Source organism: Sorex araneus, chromosome 1 (assembly GCF_027595985.1).
Source record: "Sorex araneus isolate mSorAra2 chromosome 1, mSorAra2.pri, whole genome shotgun sequence".
In the NCBI taxonomy this organism is placed as follows: Eukaryota; Metazoa; Chordata; class Mammalia; order Eulipotyphla; family Soricidae; genus Sorex; species Sorex araneus.
The window spans coordinates 225,232,119-225,252,106 of NC_073302.1; the positions used below are offsets into that span (position 1 = coordinate 225,232,119).

The 19,988-nt window shown below is 37.3% G+C and overlaps 1 protein-coding gene across 1 annotated transcript in view; it reads left to right on the plus strand.

The window, feature by feature from the left end:
- MTMR6 (myotubularin related protein 6) overlaps nucleotides 1-18,738 on the plus strand; it is a 36,936-nt gene extending 18,198 nt beyond the window's left edge. The window contains exons 6-14 of the mRNA XM_055136787.1: nucleotides 3,438-3,572; nucleotides 6,322-6,454; nucleotides 7,321-7,430; nucleotides 8,017-8,142; nucleotides 10,227-10,276; nucleotides 11,061-11,261; nucleotides 13,187-13,318; nucleotides 13,402-13,528; nucleotides 16,564-18,738. Of these exons, the coding sequence (XP_054992762.1) occupies nucleotides 3,438-3,572; nucleotides 6,322-6,454; nucleotides 7,321-7,430; nucleotides 8,017-8,142; nucleotides 10,227-10,276; nucleotides 11,061-11,261; nucleotides 13,187-13,318; nucleotides 13,402-13,528; nucleotides 16,564-16,824 (1,275 nt within the window). The 3' untranslated portion in view covers nucleotides 16,825-18,738. The remainder of the gene's footprint in view (nucleotides 1-3,437; nucleotides 3,573-6,321; nucleotides 6,455-7,320; nucleotides 7,431-8,016; nucleotides 8,143-10,226; nucleotides 10,277-11,060; nucleotides 11,262-13,186; nucleotides 13,319-13,401; nucleotides 13,529-16,563) is intronic.
- Nucleotides 18,739-19,988: the final 1,250 nt, after the last annotated feature.

Genomic DNA, 19,988 nt, shown 5'->3' on the forward strand with positions numbered 1-19,988 from the left:
ATAAAATTCACCAAGCAATTTGAGGAGTGATTCCCGAGTGCAGAGCCTGGAGTAACCCCTGAGCATCACTAGGTGTGGTTCCCCCTCCAATTTTATTCCTCAGTGATATGTTTTGATGCGTTGTTTTCAATTCTATCTGGAAACTCAGGTTTGAGAAGTTGTGTCTCTACTATTTGCTGATTTCTTCTTGTCTTTGTACTTGTGTGTGTGAGTTGATTATTGGACATCCTATGATAAATCTCCCATTTTCTTATTATTCACTCCTATTTCCCATTTCTTTTATTTTTTGGAATATTTTCTCAATCTTTTATCTCTGATCCATCTATTGGATCCTTTTTTCAGTATGTTGGTTTTTTTTAGATACAAGAGCTTTTATTTTTGGATAGATTTTCTTTTTAAAAGTTTTCTATTCTCTAACAGAGTGGGAGACTAACACCCAAGAATCATAGAAATAAGTACCAGGAGGTTGACTCCATGGCTTGGAGACTGACCTCACATTCTGGGGAAAGGGCAACTCAGAGAAGGGATCACCAACTATAATGTAGTCGAAGGCCATGCGGGGGAAGGGAGTTGCGGGCTGAATGAGGGCTAGAGACTGAGCACAGTGGCCACTCAACACCTTTATTGCAAACCTCAACAGCTAATTAGAGAGAGAGAACAGAAGGGAATGCCCTGCCACAGTGGCAGGGTAGGGTGGGGGGAGGTGGGTTGGGGAGGGTGGGAGGGATGCTGGGTTTACTGGTGGTGGAGAATGGGCACTGGTGAAGGGATGGGTTCCCGAACTTTGTATGAGGGAAGCATAAGCACAAAAGTGTATAAATCTGTAACTGTACCCTCACGGTGATTCACTAATTAAAAATAAATAAATTAAGAAAAAAAAGTTTTCTATTCTCAATGTTATAACTTAGTTTTTTGATAATAGGAATTTCAAAAAAGAATTGCTATGTTGTTTAACTACCCCATATTGAAAACTACAAATAGTTATAGAAAACTACACACAGTATACTGTTTGCTGTAGAGTTTGTGTGTATTTATTTTTGTTTCACGTGTCTTTCAAAAATACCTGATTCTTGGCTAGCCTCCCTCTCATATTTCCAAGTGAGGCACTACAATACAGTTTAGTCTGTGTATGCAAGTGATCTGTGTTTTTTGGATTCTTTCTTTTATAACTTTTGGCCTAGTATGTGTTGTAGTGATTCTGACCAGTGTTCAAGAAAAGGAAGAGGAAAGCGAATATTGCACTTTTTTTTAATGTAAACTTAAGTCTCCAGTTCTTCAGGGCCTACATCCCCTTACACAACTATGCCTTATTGGTCAGTCTTCAAATTAATCTTCTTTATAAATAAGTAAACTTTGTCTTTAAGACTCGGGAGCCAGGACTAACCCCTGATCATTGCTGGGTGTGACCCAAAAAGCATTAAAAAAAAAAATAGGTCTGAAAGAACTGAATGAGGTAATGTTTTTTCTTTCTTCTCCCCCCTTATGAGGTAATTCTTACCTTCTATTTTTATTAAATTTATAGTTTTATTAACTGTATAAATTTAAAATGTGTAAATTTATATATTTTTATTTAGTGATAATGTGGTTGGCATATTTTGTAGGGTTAAGTAGGCGTTAGTATGCGCTAAAAAGAGAAAAAGTATATAGATCTAAATCTTTTAATTATTTTTAAAATACTTTAAATAATAGGAAATATTTACTCAAAATTCCTTATCTCTTATGTTTTTTTTCCTTTTCAATTATTTTGAAATTACTATTGTTATTTTTGGGGCCATACCCCAAAAATACAGTGCTCAAGGTCTACTCCTGGCTCTGTACTTAGGGCTTACTCCTAGTGATGCTGGTGTATCTTATGGGAATATAGGATGCCAGGTGTCAGCCTGGGTTGGACATATGTAATGCAGACACCTTCCCGGTGGACTATTGCCCTGGCCCCGTTACATTCTTTCTTTTTCTTTCTTTCTTTCTTTTTTATTTTTTTTTCCTTTTTGGGCCACATTCAGCAATGCACAGGGGTTACTCCTGGCTCTGCACTCAGGAAACACTCTTGGCAGTGCTCAGGGGACCATATGGGATGCTGGGAATCGAACCCGAGTCAGCTGAGTGCAAGGCAAACGCCCTACCCGCTGTGCTATCGCTCCAGCCCCTATTTCTTAACTCATATTTGAACTGAAGTTTTTCTTATTTTATGACTGATTTTATTTAAGGGAACTGGTTTCTAATCAGGTCTGAAAGCTTCGAAAAGTAAATGTTGCTTAATTGAAGAAAGTACTACTTTTTATTCATTGCCAAATCTTTGCCTAATCTTTTTTTTTTTTTTTAGTTTTGGATTTCTTTATTTTAGTATTTTAGTAACTAAGTCCAGAGAAATGTCTGCCAGGAATCACAATCTTTGCCTAATCTTGAGTTGCAAGTTTATTTTCTTAGGAGGCCACACCTGGCTCAAACCAAGACCTCAGTCTACTGAAAACATAATATAAATGGAGTGCAGAATGCATCTCAACATTAGCTTGCTAATAGAAAATAAACTGAAATTGTTTAATTTTAAAAATTTATTTAAAAAACATTGGTTTTCAATGTTATTGGCAGTCGAGTTTTAGGCATATAGTATTTCAATACCAATCTTACCACCTCATTGTCAACTTCCCTCCACCAGTGTTCCCGTATTCCCTCCCCACCCCAGCCCCCACTTCATCCCCCACCTCCAGGCACATTACAAAGTTCCGGTGGCTGCAGCTTCGATCCCATGTTTTCAGTGTTGTTGAGTCTGTGTGTTGGCTATATGGCCACACCACTCACCTGCATCACCAGCGTAACTGAAGCCCTAATCCCTGTTCACCCATTCCTTCCTGTTCTCTTCTTTTCCCCTTCATTTTTTCCCCTTCTCTATCTTTCTCCTCTCTACACACTGGGGTCAAGGGTGATTCAGGCATCTTCCTTTACTCCAGTATATTTCTTCATTAACTGGAATTGTTTCTTAGGACCTACAATCTTTCTTTACCTAAACTAAATAAGCAGACACTTAGATTTAATAGCATGAAGATTCTGAGATAGGGGGCCGGAGCGATAGCACAGTGGGTAGGGCGTCTGCCTTGCACGCGGCCGACCCGGGTTCGATCCCCGGCATCCCATATGGTCCCCCAAGCACTGCCAGGAGTAATTGCTGAGTGCAAAGCCAGGAGTAACCCCTGAGCACCGCTGGGTGTGACCCAAAAAGCAAAAAAAAAAAAAAAAAAAAAGATTCTGAGATAGTATTTAATTCAAATGGGATTTTTAAGTTTATGCCTCATAATTTTTCTGCCACTATTAAACAAATTGAACATCTGATTTTAAGTTTTTTCTTTTAAATGTTTATTGAGACATGTTTTAGATATTTTTGAATGTTTATTGAGTCATATTTTAGATATTTTTGGATAATCTGTGTTTCATCTCTTCAGGCTGCCATTTGTCGATGTAGTCAGCCACTGTCAGGATTCAGTGCCAGGTGCCTGGAGGATGAACATTTGCTTCAAGCCATCAGTAAAGCCAATCCGGTCAATCGTTACATGTATGTTGTGGATACCAGGCCCAAAGTATGTGTCTCGAAGATGGTGGAGTTTGTTGTTTATTTTCTTTCTTTAGTTGTTTAGAGTTGATCATTTTGTATTCAAAATATATAAATCCTTGTTTTAAATTAACTGAGGTTAATAATGCTAAAGGAATAATTTTTAAAAATATATATGAATTTAGGACTGGGGAGATAGCTCAAGAGGTAAGAGCACATGCCTGGTATGTTCAAGGCCCTGAGTTCACATGATCTCCAGTATTTGATGCCGCATTTCCCCCCACCCCCCTGAGTTCTGAGCATCCTTGGAAGTGTGGTGGCCCCAGGACCCCCAGCATTGCCCTGTTTTTTTCTTTTTTTTTTTAAATAAGGCATACCAAATTATAATACTAACTTACCGGTAACTTATTTGGTGATATATATTGTTTTATATGTCTTTTGAAATATATACAGATACAAATTTAAGAGAGTTGAATTTTATGTTGGTTACCAGGTAAGTTTTTGGTTAATTGTGGGAAAATACTAATGTTTTGAAAAGTGATAGAATCATACAGTTGTTGATAGAATTTTTTATTGGCAGAATACTTTTTGTTAAGACTGTAATTTGATTCCAAAAGAAGAAAAACAGTTAACTTAGGAAGCATTAATATTGATAATTAAAGAAAAGGAAATAATTGTCCTGTTAGACATCTATAAAATAATTAACATAATACACAATTGATATAAGATAATATAAATTTTATCATTGAGACAAATGTTAGAATCCCTTTTAGCTCTTTATTACACACGTAAACAATCAGATATAGAATCCTAGAACTAAAGTAATTGAAATCATCAAAATTATTAAAGCTGATAATACTTTTAATTTTTATTATAGCATCGCATGCAGATCTGGTGGGCTACACAAAAGGACTTTGGCAGAATTGTAGTGAGGATTTCTTCAAAAATCTGGAATGAGGAGAAAATAAGAGAAAGCAATGAGGAAAAGCGAGTGAGCAATATTGGACACAATTTTAGGCAGCTTTATTGAAAGGAACAATAGCTGTTTTAGAAGTAATTCTTAGGTGAATGGGCACTGGTGGAGGGATGGGTAAACGATCACTGTATGAGTAAAATGCAAACACAAAAGTTCATAAATTTTTAACTACATCATAGTGATTCTCTAATAAAAAATTTTTAAAAAGTAATTCTTATCTCTACAGCTTCACAGAAGATGTAGAAAACCAGATTGATTTGACTAAATTAAGTTTTAAATTTAGAAATTAACAGATTAGTAATATATTTTGTTAAAAATACTTATAAGTCAGGAGTTGTGATAATATCCCTTGTAAGAAAAATTTTACTTGTATGACTAAGTGTTTCAGTTAGAAATAATTTTAGGTAATATTAGATACGATACCTCTTATAAAAAGCTATTTTGATACAATTCTTTCTGAGGGGTAATGCAAGAGATCTGAGGATGATCTATTTCTCTGGACATAATATCTTTTATTTGTGTAATTGACAGGAAGTATATCTTTTGTTGATTATAAATTAAACATCAGCTCACATAGAAGTATTTTAGGAATATTAAAAATATCCAACTTTTTTAGTCATCATAGGTACTGAATAAAACCAATGACCAGGAAAGGGAAGTTCACTGTACTTATAAATCTGGTTCTCAACCAATAGAAAGCTGCTATTTCAAATTAGGTGCACTTTCTTCCAAATTCAGGAGAATATTATAATATTGTACTATCTGAAATCTTAATCTGAAAGAATTAAGCATGCCAGATTCTCAGTGAACATCCGATACCATTTCATCCAAAAACCAGACTGTGGGTTAGTTGAGCAAGCAGTCTGTTTTCTCCCTTGAGGCATATATATATATAATTTTTTAATTGAGTCACTGTGAGTTACACAGTTGCAAAGCTATTCATGGAGACTTAATATATTTTTATATAATAAAAGTAGATATTTTAGGGAGACTTATTTTTAATGTTTAATTAATTGAATAATTTTTAATTAATATTTTAATTTTTAATTAAAAACTTTGTTTGATTTTGGGCCACTCCCAGTGGGGCTCCTTGTAGCCCATTGCTCCAGGGTTATGCATGGTGGTGGTGAGGACTCTGTATGTGGTTCCAGAAATTGAACCCAGGCCTACTGCATACAAAATCATGCATGTCAGTCTATTGAACTATCTCTCCAGCCACAAGTTTATTTTTTTTTATCTTCTCAGAGATGTATTTACTACACAAGCTGTGATATATACTGTATGAACCTTTAGTAATCTCAAATAAGACACATTTCAGATTTGTCTGATATTTGTAGCTTCCTGAATGGTTAAATACTATAGTGTTATTCCGAAGTGAAATCTCTTAGCCTGACTCTGTAAAAAAAAATTCCATCAGTTGTCAAGTTATGAACCGTTAAGGATTTAAAAGGGAGACATACTTTCTTAAATTTTGAAATACTAACTTGGAATGATTAAAACACAACTGAATTTTGTTTTGTTAATTATTTGTGGGAACTTTTGTCTTATAGTAAAGTCATTTTGTCATTTTATGATATGCTTTATTATTATGGTATACCACTTATAACATTTTTACTTCACAAATTCAGCATATTTAGTGTTGAACTCTTATGGCTAAAATATACTTTAGTGTTTTCATGACATTTTGATATTCTCTAAGCTAAAAGTAATTTGTCACTAAATTTCATTTACATCTAGTGACAAATTACTTTTGTCACTAAATTTAAATTACAATGAAATTACAATTTCAATTACATTTTAGCTGAATGCAATGGCCAACAGAGCTGCTGGAAAAGGCTATGAAAATGAAGATAACTATTCCAATATTAGATTTCAGTTTGTTGGAATTGAAAATATTCATGTCATGAGGTCCAGCCTTCAGAAGTTATTGGAAGGTATGATTATTGTTTACTTTAGTAGGCATCTTTGCCCAATAGAAATATAATGCTAGATATAAAATTTTAAATTACTATTAAGATTTTGATAACTGGCACTGCAAGTGTCAGTTTTCTTTCTTCCTTTCTTTCTTTCTTTCTTTCTTTCTTTCTTTCTTTCTTTCTTTCTTTCTTTCTTTCTTTCTTTCTTTCTTTCTTTCTTTCTGTCTTTTTCTCTCTTTCTTTTGATTTCTTTTTTTATTTTTGGTGTTAAGGTGGTTATTTAGGCTTCATTCAGCAGTGCTCAGGGCTGTTGCTATCTCAGTACTTGGGGGCTCATGCCTGATTGAATGAGGTCTTCAGCATGCAGTACATGTGCTCCAAGCCATTGGTCATCCCTCTAGCCCTGAACGACTATTTTGAACTAAACATTTGCACTGCCTATTTTCTTTAAAAATATTTGTGCTGCATTTGGGGGCAGGGTGCAGGGAAAGTGGGGTCACACTCAGCAGTTCTTGGAGGCTACACTTAGCTTAGTGGTTGGAGTTTGGGTTGCTCTGAAGGTGCTGGGGACGGGAGATAGGGGTAGACGGTGTCGTCCCCAGCTTCAGACCCACATCTCCTGCATGCAAAATATGTATATTCTGATCCAGTGAGTCCTCTCAGTCCCTTGAGCGTTTTTTTAAGTATATAGAAACAAAGGAAAGATGTATCCAAATATGACAGAAAATGTATCCAAATATCTTTTACTGAATTTTTAGTAGTATATTCTTAAGTATAGGGAATCTTGTGGTCCTTTTCTCTCTCCAGTTCATTTGCCCTTGTTCAAAAGTGAAAACTCTAGCCCCATTCTAACTAAATGATTTCCCACCCCCTTCATTTTCTAGTCAATGGTACCAAGGGACTTTCTGTCAATGATTTCTACTCGGGTTTGGAGAACTCAGGATGGCTTCGTCATATCAAAGCTGTTATGGATGCTGCAATCTTCTTAGCCAAAGTAACTCTTGCTATAGTTGGTTTGGGGTTTCTAATGGGTGGGAAGGAATGGATTTAGTTTAGGAATATTAAAAGAAATTTTCAAATTTCAAACAGGCTTTTTTCTCATTCTGTATATTTTATATTTGTATGGTGTTTTTCCTTTTCCCTTTTTGAAATGACCTTCTGACAGATTGCGTTGAACTCATTGCTCTTTGTGACGCAATACCCCTAGTAGCATGGTTTTGAGTAAATAGAACTTTATTTTTTTTGTACAGGGGCCGTGCAATGCTGGGGATAGAAGTAGGGTCCCCTGCAATGTAAAGCCGTATACTCAACCCATGGAGCTATCTTTCTGGCCAAAGTAGAACTTTTAATTTATTTTAATTTTAAAATTAATTTCCCCTTGCCAGACTCCCAGACCATGGGCCTGTCAGGACCACTTTGGTGCATATAACAGCACTGGTGATTAAGCACATAGCCTTAGAACCACCACCTGGGTTTGAGATCTCAGCTTTGTGCTTAAGCCATTTTGGGGACACTAGTAGAATTTTTTGATTGACTTAAAATGTATCCTATATTATAATTAATACGATCTTTCTTCTTAGGCAATAATGATTGAAAATGCAAGTGTGTTGGTACATTGTTCTGATGGTTGGGATAGGACTTCCCAGGTTTGTTCCCTTGGGTCTCTCTTACTGGATTCCTACTACAGGACAATCAAAGGATTCATGGTAAGATTTGTTTGACTAGACAAACGGTTCCAAATAAGAGACATTATCATTCATCTTCCAGGGGCCACTTGGTGATTTAGGAGATAATTTTGATCTTTTCAACTGAAGGAAGTTGTGAAGCTGTTATCTAAAAAATGCACACAGATTGAGTATGGCGTAAAAGGAAGTTCTCTCTAGTGTCCTATCCAAGCATTACAGGCTCCAGCCTTAGTCACTGGGATGGATGATGCTTTTCTGCTTCTCACTGAGATGAGCACATGAATAAGTTTAATTATGTGAAAGATAAATTAAATTTTAGATCTGGGCATGCAGAAGAATGGCAGAGGACCCAAAAAATTTAGGGAAGCTCCAGCCAGAAAATCACTTGTCCAGAAGTCATCTAGATGTGGAAGCAATGCGATTCAGAAACTGCATTCTTGGCCATCATATTGTATGTTCTACTAGAGAATCAGATATAATTTAGGACCAAGTCAGAGAAGTTTTTTTTTTTGGGGGGGGAGGGTGAAACACTTCCAGCAGTGCTCAGGGCTTACTCATGGCTTGTGCTCAGAGATCACTGTTGGTGGGAATTGGGGTACTGTATTGGATGCTGGGGATTGAGTCCCAGTTGGCTGCATACAAGGTATTTACCCTTCCCGATTCCTAAGTCAGAGAAACAAGTAGTAATTTTGCTGCTTTGAAAAGTATGTATTTGGTATTTGATGAAATTTATAAGTATTAAATATTAAGATGTTTAGACAATTTCTATAAGAAGTTAGTTATTAACACTTGAATATGAACGTAGAGTTTTAATTGGTCTCTTTTTCAAGCTATTTAAGTAATGTGTAAATAAGCCAAAAGTAGGCCATAATAATAATACTATAGTGGATAAGGCTGCCTTTTGTGCAGCCAACCTGGGTTTGACCCCAGCACCACATATGGTCCCTCCAAGCCCTGCTATGAGTGATCCTTGAACACCAAGCAGGAGTAAGCCCTGATCTTTGCTGTGTGTGACAAAAACCCATACAAAAACTCCAAAGAAACCAAAAGATTGAAATATCCATACTACAGTTATCAGTTGGAGGCATTTTGTTTTTCATTTTTCTAGTCTGTTTCTTTCCCTCTCCTCTCCTCTTTCTTCCCCTCCGCTTTCCTTCCCTCTTCTTCTCTTCACTGCATTGTCACTCTGGCCCCTGTCTAGCCCTTTTAATATAAATAATCATTGTACATAGGAAATGCAAATTAATCAGTGCTTTATAGCTTCTATTTTTTTAGTTAAATTGTCATAAATATAATCATTTGTCATAGCTGTATTCCCTTAAAAAAACTTAAAAACATTTTTGTCAAGCTCCACCTGGACATACTCATGGCCATACCATACTCATGGCCCATGGCCCATGGATGTTCCAGGCAAGTTGCGCTGTCGGGACCAATCCCAGGCGGCCCCACACAGAGCATGTGCTCGTGCTCCTTGAGCCACCCCCCTGGCCCTGTGACTTTCCTTTATGTATCACTTTCCCTCTTTCCCTCTTTCTTTAATTGCTTTTGGGGGCTGCATCTGGATCTGCTTAGGGTTTCCTCCTGCCTCTGTGCTGAGGGATCACTCCTGGCAGTACTCAGGGGGACCATATGTGCTGTCAGGGATTGAACCCAGGTTAGCTGTGCCTGTTACACCACCTCTTGGGTTTCCCCCCATTTGTGTTTTGGTTGGTGACGCCTCCCAAATAGGACTCCGGAATCCAGGGAGCTGCTCCCAATGGAACGGCCAGCCAGGCCTGGCATTCACTTGAGGTCAGCTACACAGTGCTTCTTGGGAACTAGGGTGCCAGGCCCACCAGAGCCACCCTGGGGATGTTTGGGGTGTCTCCTCGACTACTGTGACCATGTTCAGGGAGCCTATGGTGCCAAGGAGATCTGATCTCTGAGTCCCCTGACCCCATTTTCACTTCTTCAAACTTACCTCTAATCCAGGGTCTTGTCTTTGGGTTATAATTAAAAGAAATGTTTTGTTTAATCTGCAACCTTAAATTATTTTTAAGATAATAGGATTTAATCCTTTATAAACAGATTATGTTATGTATTATTTTATACTTTTCCTCATTAAGGTTTTGATAGAAAAGGATTGGATCTCCTTTGGACACAAATTTTCAGAGAGGTGAGTAACAATATGTTCATATTTTGTATAAAATTGGTAAAGTTCATTTGCTTTTGTGTTTCTGTCTTCATGAGGTCACATATCTGATGGTTCATGAGAATGTTTACTTTTTTTTTTTTTTTTTTTTGCTTTTTGGGTCACACCCGGCGATGCACAGGGGTTACTCCTGGCTCTGCACTCAGGAATTACCCCTGGCGGTGCTCAGGGGACCATATGGGATGCTGGGAATCGAACCCGGGTCGGCCGCGTGCAAGGCAAATGCCCTACCCGCTGTGCTATCGCTCCAGCCCGTTTACCTTTTTTGTATGGTGACTGATGAAAACAGGAAAAAACAATTTTTTTTTTCTTTCTGGGTCACACAGGGGTTACTCCTGTTGGTGCTCAGGGGACCATATGGGATGCTGGGAATCAAACCCAGGTTGGCCATGTGCAAGACAAATGCCCTACCTGCTGTGCTATTACTCCAGCCCCCCAAAATCCAAAATATTTTGTTACGTTTTTCAGTTCTTAAACCTATGTTAATTTCTCTGCTATTTGTTACCTTCATTTCTATCTGGATTTTTCTAATTATAAAGACCTTTTAAAACTTACACTTAGACCCTATAAAATTTATACAGACTCTGAAAAATTTATTTGTATAAATTGTTTAGTTTTTTGGATAATGTAATTAGGTTTTATTTGAAGGGAGGGGGAGAGGTGGTATATGTATTTAAATTTGACAGTACCTGAACAATGAATTTCTTTCAGTGACAGTTTTAAAAGCCTATACTTTCTGGGGGGTTAGGTGTGGCCAGTTGGATGGTGACCCAAAGGAAGTCTCACCAGTGTTTACTCAGTTCTTGGAATGTGTGTGGCATTTGACTGAACAGTTTCCACAAGCCTTTGAATTCAACGAGGCATTTCTTCTTCAGATCCATGAACATATTCATTCTTGCCAATTTGGAAACTTTCTTGGAAATTGTCAGAAGGAAAGAGAAGAACTCAAGTAAGATGGTTTAATTAAAATGGGTTCTTTTTCTTCTTTCTTTTTTTTTTTAAGCTTTTGTTTAGCCCTGGTCTAACAAAAACCAAGTAAACTGAATAAAACATCCTGACAATATGAAATAGAACTAAATTTTATATTAGTATTTCTGAAGCTAAATACCTTCAGAAGATCCCTCTTATATTATGATTAATCATAACATTGCATTTAAAATTTTGAAATAGAGCATATCTACAGAAAAGTACATTTAAGTTGAAGCTCAATAAATCTTGAAGCTTAACCACCTTTGTAACCAGTCAGCAGAAAGAGAAACATTGCCAGAACACTAGAAACCTCCTCCCCACGCCTTGCCCTTCTGAACATATATATTTAGAACAGAGAAGTTGACTCTAGTTTTCTAGGAAATAGTGATCATTAAGTTTGAGAGCATGGTAAAAGATATAGGATCGCTAATTTTAAAGTTAGATGCAGCCCTCACCCCCCCTCATGGTTCTGAGCAGACAAGTCTTTGGGGAAATGAGATCTTCCTATGCCTTACGTCTTCCAAGCCTTACGTCTCCTCCCCTGGGGTACTGTAGAGTTGTTGTCTAACCAGACTTTGAAGCCTGGGTTTTTATTATTTTATTTTGATGCATAGGAAATCTAAAATTCTTTTATATATATGTATGTATGTGTGTATATATAAAATTTTTTTTTCCTCCTTCCCAGATTGGACTTCTGAGATCAGATTTTTTTTCTGGTAATCAATGAAGAAGATTAGATTAGAAGTAGATTCTTGACCATACAAATTTACTTATTAGAGAAGCTAAATCTGGTGTGAGTTGAACAGCCACATGCTCATATTTTTGGGACAAAACTGAAAGCATGTGAAAAATTTAAAACTGTGTGAAGGGAATAACTTGCAAGCAAATAGTATAATGGGACAGAGATGAACAAACCAAAAAATATTAGAACTCTAGCTCTGTGCTATAGTAATTTGTTTTGTCATACTCTAGAATAGATGATTTGGATCTATTTTAGGAATAAATATCCTTCTCAGGGCTAAGCAATAGGAATTTTCTTAAAAATAGGAACTGATAATGAAAGCAGATAATTACTAGTTGTTTTTTTTCTAGGAACATACAGATGAGCAGTTTTAGAGTCCATGGGGAGATGAACAAATTCTCTATCTTCCTCCTTATATAGCCTGTCCTTTTAATTTTATTTGTTAGGTACACTACCAAAAACCATTCTATCCTTTAATTCTTAGATTTGGGATGTAATGGACATTTTTCACTCTTGAATAATGTCCTCATTTTTGATAATTCTTTTTTTCAACATTAATACTTGAATTTGTCCATATACCTTAGTACCTACCACCATTGCTGGGTTTAGGGCCAACAGAATAAGAACTAACAGATGTACATTAGTAACTTATTCTGTATACTTGTGTGTGGTTATGTCATAGAGACCAAATTTATGAAACTCTGTTAGGTAAAATGGTCATTTTGTGGGGTGTTTGCAAGGTGCGGGCACACCTGGAGGTGCTCGGGACAGACTCCTGGCTCTGCACTCAGGAATCAACTCGTGGTGGGTTCAGGGGACCATTTGGGATGCCAGAGTTTGAACTTGTGTTCACCACATGTGAGGCAAACGTCCTGCCCACTGTAGTACTCTCTCCCTGGTCCCAAAAGTTATCTTTTAAGTTGTATGATGGTGAAAGAAAAGGATACACCTGTGTTGTGTTCAAGAGACATGGGTTTTTTTTTTAATTCCATGATTATGAAAAAGAAAAGGAAAATCTAATATAGTACATTGTCAGCAACAAGGTGAGGTTAGACTGAATAGAAGAAAAAACTAAAATTTTAGTGTCCTTGTTAAACTCGTTATATTAGAATGGTATTTAACATCAGAGAAAGTTATGATTTTTGATTTTTCATTATGTTCAGATTAAGGGAGAAGACTTATTCTTTGTGGCCATTTCTTTTGACTGACCAAAGGAAGTACTTAAATCCCCTCTACAATTCTAAATCGCAGAAATTTGCAGTGTTGGAGCCAAATACAGTATCTTTCAACTTTAAGTAAGTTGGCATCGTTTGAAGAACTTGATTTATATTGTATTTTTCTTAAACACAATTTATTGAAACTTGTTTTTGTCATAAAGGTTTTGGAGAAATATGTACCACCAATTTGATCGAACATTACACCCTAGGCAGTCTGTATTTAATATCATTATGGACATGAATGAGCAAAATAAAGAGTTTGAGAAAGATATTGAAGACTTAGAAACTGTAAGTAGTCTATAGTACCTAATGTAATACGTTTATAATATAAAATCAGTTTATTTCCTCATGTTGTCAGTGTAAATCAGCAAATATAGGCAAGTTTCATAGAAATCCTGGGCTCAGCTTGGGGCTTCTTCCTGTCTTTGCACTCAAGGATCATTCTTGGCGGTGCTCAGGGGATCACATGAGATGCTTGGCCACATGCAAAGCAAGCACTCCAACTGCTGTCCTATCTCTCTGCCCCCGTAGTTGCTGCTGAAAATTTGAATTTTCTAGTTTTGGATTTCCATCATAAAAGTTGAAGTTACTTTTTTTCTGTGAATGACCTGGGTTTTTTGTTTTTTTGATTTTTTGTTTGGGGGCCATACCCAGTGGTGCACAGGGGTTATCCGTGGCTCCCCACTTAGGAATTACTCTTGGTGTTGCTCGGGGGACCATATGGGATGCCAGAGATGGAACCTGGGTGAGCCGTGTGCAAGTCCAGCACCTTACCCACTATACTATTGCTCTGGCCCCTGACCTGTTTTTTGTTTTTCTGTTTTTGTTTGGCTTTGGGACCACACACACTCATGCTTAGGACTTACTCCTGAGTTTGTGCTCCAGGGTCACTCCTGGTGGAGCTCAGGCACCATATATGGTGGGAGCTCAGGCACCATATAGTGCTGGGGGTAAATGGTGGTCAGCCATGTGCAAGGAAAGTGCTTTAATTCCTGTACTATCCTCTGGCTTGTGAATGACCTATTTAAACCTCTGCATATTTCCTGTTGCCGTATTTGCCTACTTCATATTGATTTTTTTTTTTTTTTTTTTTTTTTTTGCTTTTTGGGTCACACCCGTTGATGCACAGGGGTTACTCCTGGCTCTGCAGTCAGGAATTACTCCTGGTGGTGCTCAGGGGACCATATGGGATGCTGGGAATCCAACCCAGGTCAGCTGCGTGCAAGGCAAACGACCTACCCGCTATGCTATCGCTCCAGCCTCTTCATATTGATTTATAAGAGTTCTTTATATACCAGACACTAGTTCCTTGTTAATTATATATATCACAAGTGGCCATTCTAGACTATTCTTGATGTATCCACTTTATGACAGTTATGTCTAGATGACTGAACATTAGTATAGCCAAGTTGATCAACCTCTGTGTTTTTTTCAAGACAAATGCCCTACCTGCTGTATTATCACTCAGCCCCCTTTGCGATTTTTGCCTTTTTAGCTGACTTGTTTAAGAAATTCCTCTCCACCAAAAAACCATCCTATAATTTTTCTTTGCCTTCATATATAAACAAGACAGATCATTAAGTACTGTATTTTAAAAATCCTATATAAATGTTGTAGCCCAGTAAGACTGACTGCTAGTCTGTCTCTCAGGCAAGTGTGTTTCTTTGGCATCTCTGAGGAAGCGATGACTGCTGGAGTTCAGTGCAGGGGATCTGTCAGAAGAGAGGCGAGCTCGGGATGTAGATGGTAGAAGGGGCATCGGTGCAAGGCTTTGGAGAACACTGATAATTTGCCGAAGAACATGTGAATATCATCTTTATAGAGAAAAAAACATCGGATGATTACATAATGAAACTTTGTAGGGAAATCCTGTAAGAAAGTGACTTTAGTGAAGTGTGTATTTGTTACATTCAAAAGTTATGTCAGGGATAATGGCTCATAGCATTTCTTTTGTTCTAAGTTTTATACTTTCTTTTGTTCTAAGTTTTATATTTTCTTTTCTAAATTATATATTTTCCAGGTAGTCTTTAGTGATAGACTGCATTTAAGTATAAAAATATAACCAGTTTTGGTTCAGCCCTTCTGGAAAACAATTTGGACGACTCTCAAAAAATTAGATATTGAATTCCCATTTGACCCAGCAATACCACTGCTGGGAATATATCCCAGAGAGGCAAAAAAGTACAATCGAAACAACATCTGCACATGTATGTTCATCGCAGCACTGTTTACAATAGCCAGAATCTGGAAAAAACCCGAATGCCCCAGAACGGATGACTGGTTGAGGAAACTTTGGTACATCTATACAATGGAATACTATGCAGCTGTTAGAAAAAAGGAGGTCAAGAATTTTGTAGTCAAGTGGATGGGCATGAAAAGTTTCATGCTGAGTGAAATGAGTCAGAAAGAGAGAGACAGACATAGAAAGATTGCACTCATCTATGGTATATAGAATAACAGAGTGGGAGACTAACACTCAAGAACTGTAGAAATAAGTACCAGGAGGTTGACTCCAGGGCTTCGAGGCTGGCCTCACGTTCCGGGGAAAGGGCAACTCAGAGAAGCGATCACCAACTACATTGTAGTCGAAGGCCATGTGGGGGAAGGGAGTTGCGGGCTGAATGAGGGCTAGAGACTGAGCACAGCGGCCACTCAACACCTTTATTGCAAAGCACAACAGCTAATTAGAGAGAGAAAACAGAAGGGAATGCCTTGCCACAGTGGCAGGGTGGGGTGGGGGGGAGATGGGATTGGGGAGGGTGGGAGGGACACTGGGTTTACGGGTGGTGGAGAATGGGCACTGGTGAAGGGATGGGTTCCAAACTTTGTATGAGGGAAGTATAAGCACAAAAGTGTATAAATCTGTAACTGTACCCTCACGGTGATTCTCTAATTAAAAATAAATAAATTAAAAAAAAAATATAACCAGTTTTCCTTGCAAAGGTGTGAATAATTAGAATTCTTGAAAACATTCAATTTGTGCTAGGAGTTTGTTGATTTTTTTTTTTTTTTTTTGCTTTTTTTTGGGACACACCTGGCGATGCACAGGGGTTACTCCTGGCTCTGCACTCAGGAGTTACTCCTGGCGGTGCTCAGGGGACCATATGGGATGCTGGGATTCGAACCTGGGTCGGCCACGTGCAAGGCAAACGCCCTACCCGCTGTGCTATCGCTCCAGCCCCGATTTTTTTTTTTTTTGAGATTAAATTTCCATTGTTCATAAAGAGAACATCACCAAAGCATATTTTTTTTTATCTAACATACACTTGAACTTATCTAGTATGTGTAATTAGTAATTTTTCTCAAATTTGAATTTGTCCTAGAAAATCAAACAGCATAAAAATAAGCGAACAGATGAAGTTCTTACCAAGGAATTCTTAAGTTCAGTTCGTCCTGAATCACCTACCCTCAAAACATCCCTGTGTTTTAAGGAGCAAACCCTGCTGCCTGTGAATGATGCTCTCCGAACTATAGAGGGCAGCAGTCCTGCAGATAACCGTTACAGCGAATATGCAGAAGAATTTTCCAAATCAGAACCTGCTGTGGTCAGCTTAGAGTATGGTGTGGCGAGAATGACTTGTTAGATTCGTATTTTCTGAACTGATTGTAATGCAATAAATGGATTATGAGAGTGATTTGATCTGTGTGCATGACCAAAAGGAATTCATCTAACAGTGACCTTAGAGTTACAGTAGGTTAGGTAGTTGAAGAATGGATAACAGCTGTACTTGTGAGAGAAATAAGTCAAAGAATGACTTCCAGTTCTGTAAGAAGTGATGTTGGTGAGTGTACTCATAACAGATTTCACTGTACCTAGTGAATTGAGATTTCTGTATGATTTGTATGTTTATTACAGCCAAACAGGAATTGCCTTTCTTAAGAACAAATTAATTTTCAGAAAACAAACTACACAAAGTTGTTCCTAAGAGGTTGATATGGTATGTACTTTTGAGTTTGTAGTTATAACTACTTTACATATTTTGCATTTTTAGTGAGTGATGTTTAATGTTCAAGTGCTATAAAATATATTTCTAAGAAAGCCTTAAAATCCCAGTTTCTTGTTTACTCTTAAGTTTTATAGCCTGGAGTACGAATTTTCAATGTTATCTTCTTTTGTTCAGTTTTGTTTGATTCATGAAGCATTCTCGTTATATAGAACTTGCATGCTTTAATATTCGTATATAACAGTCATAGAAGCACTCTTATTAAGCTCTTATTCAGCCAGCCCCAGTTTTTAAATTCAAAATTATTGAAGTTTTATTCTGATTACCATTAGTGCTATATTTGATTATTATTTACTTACATGGTTGGTTTCTTGAATATGTGTAAGCACAGTTGACTTTTTTATGTATGGGTTACTGCATTCCATTGATTCTTACTTTGTGATTCACTTTCTTTGGTAAATGGTAAGTTTAAAGAGTCAATACTGAATCTGGTGTCAGAAACAACGAACAGTATGTACATAGGTATTTTTTAAACTGCTTTGTCTCTCAGTGAGTTGTTATTTCTAGAATATCTTTGTTTACCTAACATTTTGGGGTTGAAAAAAGGGGGAAGTACAGATTGTTTAGATTTCACTTGGTTGCATGAATTTTAAAGCAGTCATTTCTATATGTAAATTTCTTTCCTCCTTAATACAGGAACGACAAAAAAGGAAAACTATGAATATTGTAATACAAAGTTATTGTTTAGTGAAAGCTGTAAAGAGTTTCATTTTTACCATATTATTGCAACTGTTTATTCTTTGTACCAGTTCATATCTTTAAGTTACAAACAAACCAAAAAAAGCAAGAGACAGAGGTAACAGTGTCACCACTGGCTTTGAAACAGAAAGCTTCATTACATAGGTGGCATGAGTTACAACTCAAGCATATTAAGGAATCTATTATAGGCTCTCTTCTTGCTTCTCTTTATTTAACCTACATCTGTTGTATTAATTTGAAGATAAATATCTTTCAAATGAAAAACTATTGTATGAGAGCTTGTATAATCCTTTCCATTTCCCCATGTTTTTCTCTAATACATGATGTAATAAGAAAATTACTCCTTTACAGACAGTACCAGAAATGCAATATAAAATATGGTTTGTAATTTAACCAAGTCTTTTTCCATATTTAGGAACTGGGACAGGAAGCAGTCTTTGTGATCACAAGGAAAGCTTTTGTGCCTTGTTACTTGATGCAGATACTGATTGTGGTTTCATAATCTCCCATGGCAGATGACTTAAATTCCACCATTTGCTTTATTACTCGTCCATCCACAGCATATATTTGCGCATCAACTTGTATGCTTATATGCACCCACTTGGACTGAGAAATAGTTAACATACTAAGTGACCTATGGGGTGTATGTTGGCAGAAAACAAAACGAAGCAAAACAAAAACAAAACCATTGTGTATATGTCTTGTAAAATTGGATTTACATTTGGTGTGTTTGGGAATGTATAGCATGTAAATTGTTTCATATATCACTTAAAGTAATTAAATGTTCATGTTCTAGGTTGAATCTTTTTTTTAAAAAAAAAAAAACTATAAATATGTGAGTTTTTTCCCCCTTACCTAGGCAAAGAGGCCTGCACAATACACCTTTTAGTATAAGATATACTATGCAATGCAACTTCCAAAAGATAGAGTTGATAACTGATACACAAAAGCTGTTTCCAAAATTATAGGATAGGCCTAGAGAGTTTCTAGTGTTAGCAGATAAAGTTGATAATGTTAAACTTTCATTCATGTCACTGTATTTATAATAATTATTCTATTCTTCCTCACCAACTTGCTGATAGAAGGCAGGGTCTCATGAGTATCTGGATTTAAGGTAAAATGTCTTTGCGAAGAGATATCTGGATATAAATATGAGGAGGAAAATCATTGGCAGTAAAGAGTATAATTTTTTTTTGGAGAAATCTGAACAGATTAGTTAGTTTAGAGGTAGCCCGGAGGGCCGTGAATTAATAAAGATGGTAGGAAGACTGTGTTGTAAATTCTTGGGGCCCAAAGAGTTGTAATGCATTGTTTGTATTCCTAGGCCCCAGTCTTTGACACTGCACTATTCCCTGAGCACTCGGAGCCACCCCAGAGCATAGTCTTGTCTAGCCTCTGAGCACCAGCAGGTGTGGCCCTCAAATCAAGATAAATGAAAGCATAAATTCTTTTTATTTGCTAGGGAAACAGGGTAGGGTGGGCATTGCCTGAGTAACTTCTTTCAAAAGGACTTTTAGAAGAGTGGTTTTAGGTTCACAGTAAAATTAAGAAGTTCTGAAATTTCCCTCCTTTTCTTCCATTCTCCATTATCAACATACTCTACTAGAGTGGTGCATTTGTTGCATTTGATGAGCTTGTATTGACACTTTGTGTGTTTGTGGTGTGGTGTGGTGTGTGTGTGGGGGGGGTGTGTGATGCAAGATAGCCATTTTTTAAATTTTGGTTTGGGGGCAACACCCAGCAATATGCAGGGGTTCCTCCTGGCTCTGCTGTCAGGAGTTACTCCTGGTGGTGCTCAGGGGACCATATGGGATGTGGAAATCAAACCTGGGTAGGCTATGTGCAAGCAAATGCCCTACCCCAGTTCCAAAATTTACTTAGAAAGATGGTGGTGGTGGTAGGGGTGGGGTGGGGAGGTCTGTCACAAGAAGAAAGGAGGGGGCAGGGAGGAGGGTCTGGGGGAGAAAAGAAATCTGGGTTCAAGAGAACAGGAACGTGAAAGAGCAAGCAAGCAAAGAGACATAGAGACAAGTGAGGTTTGTATT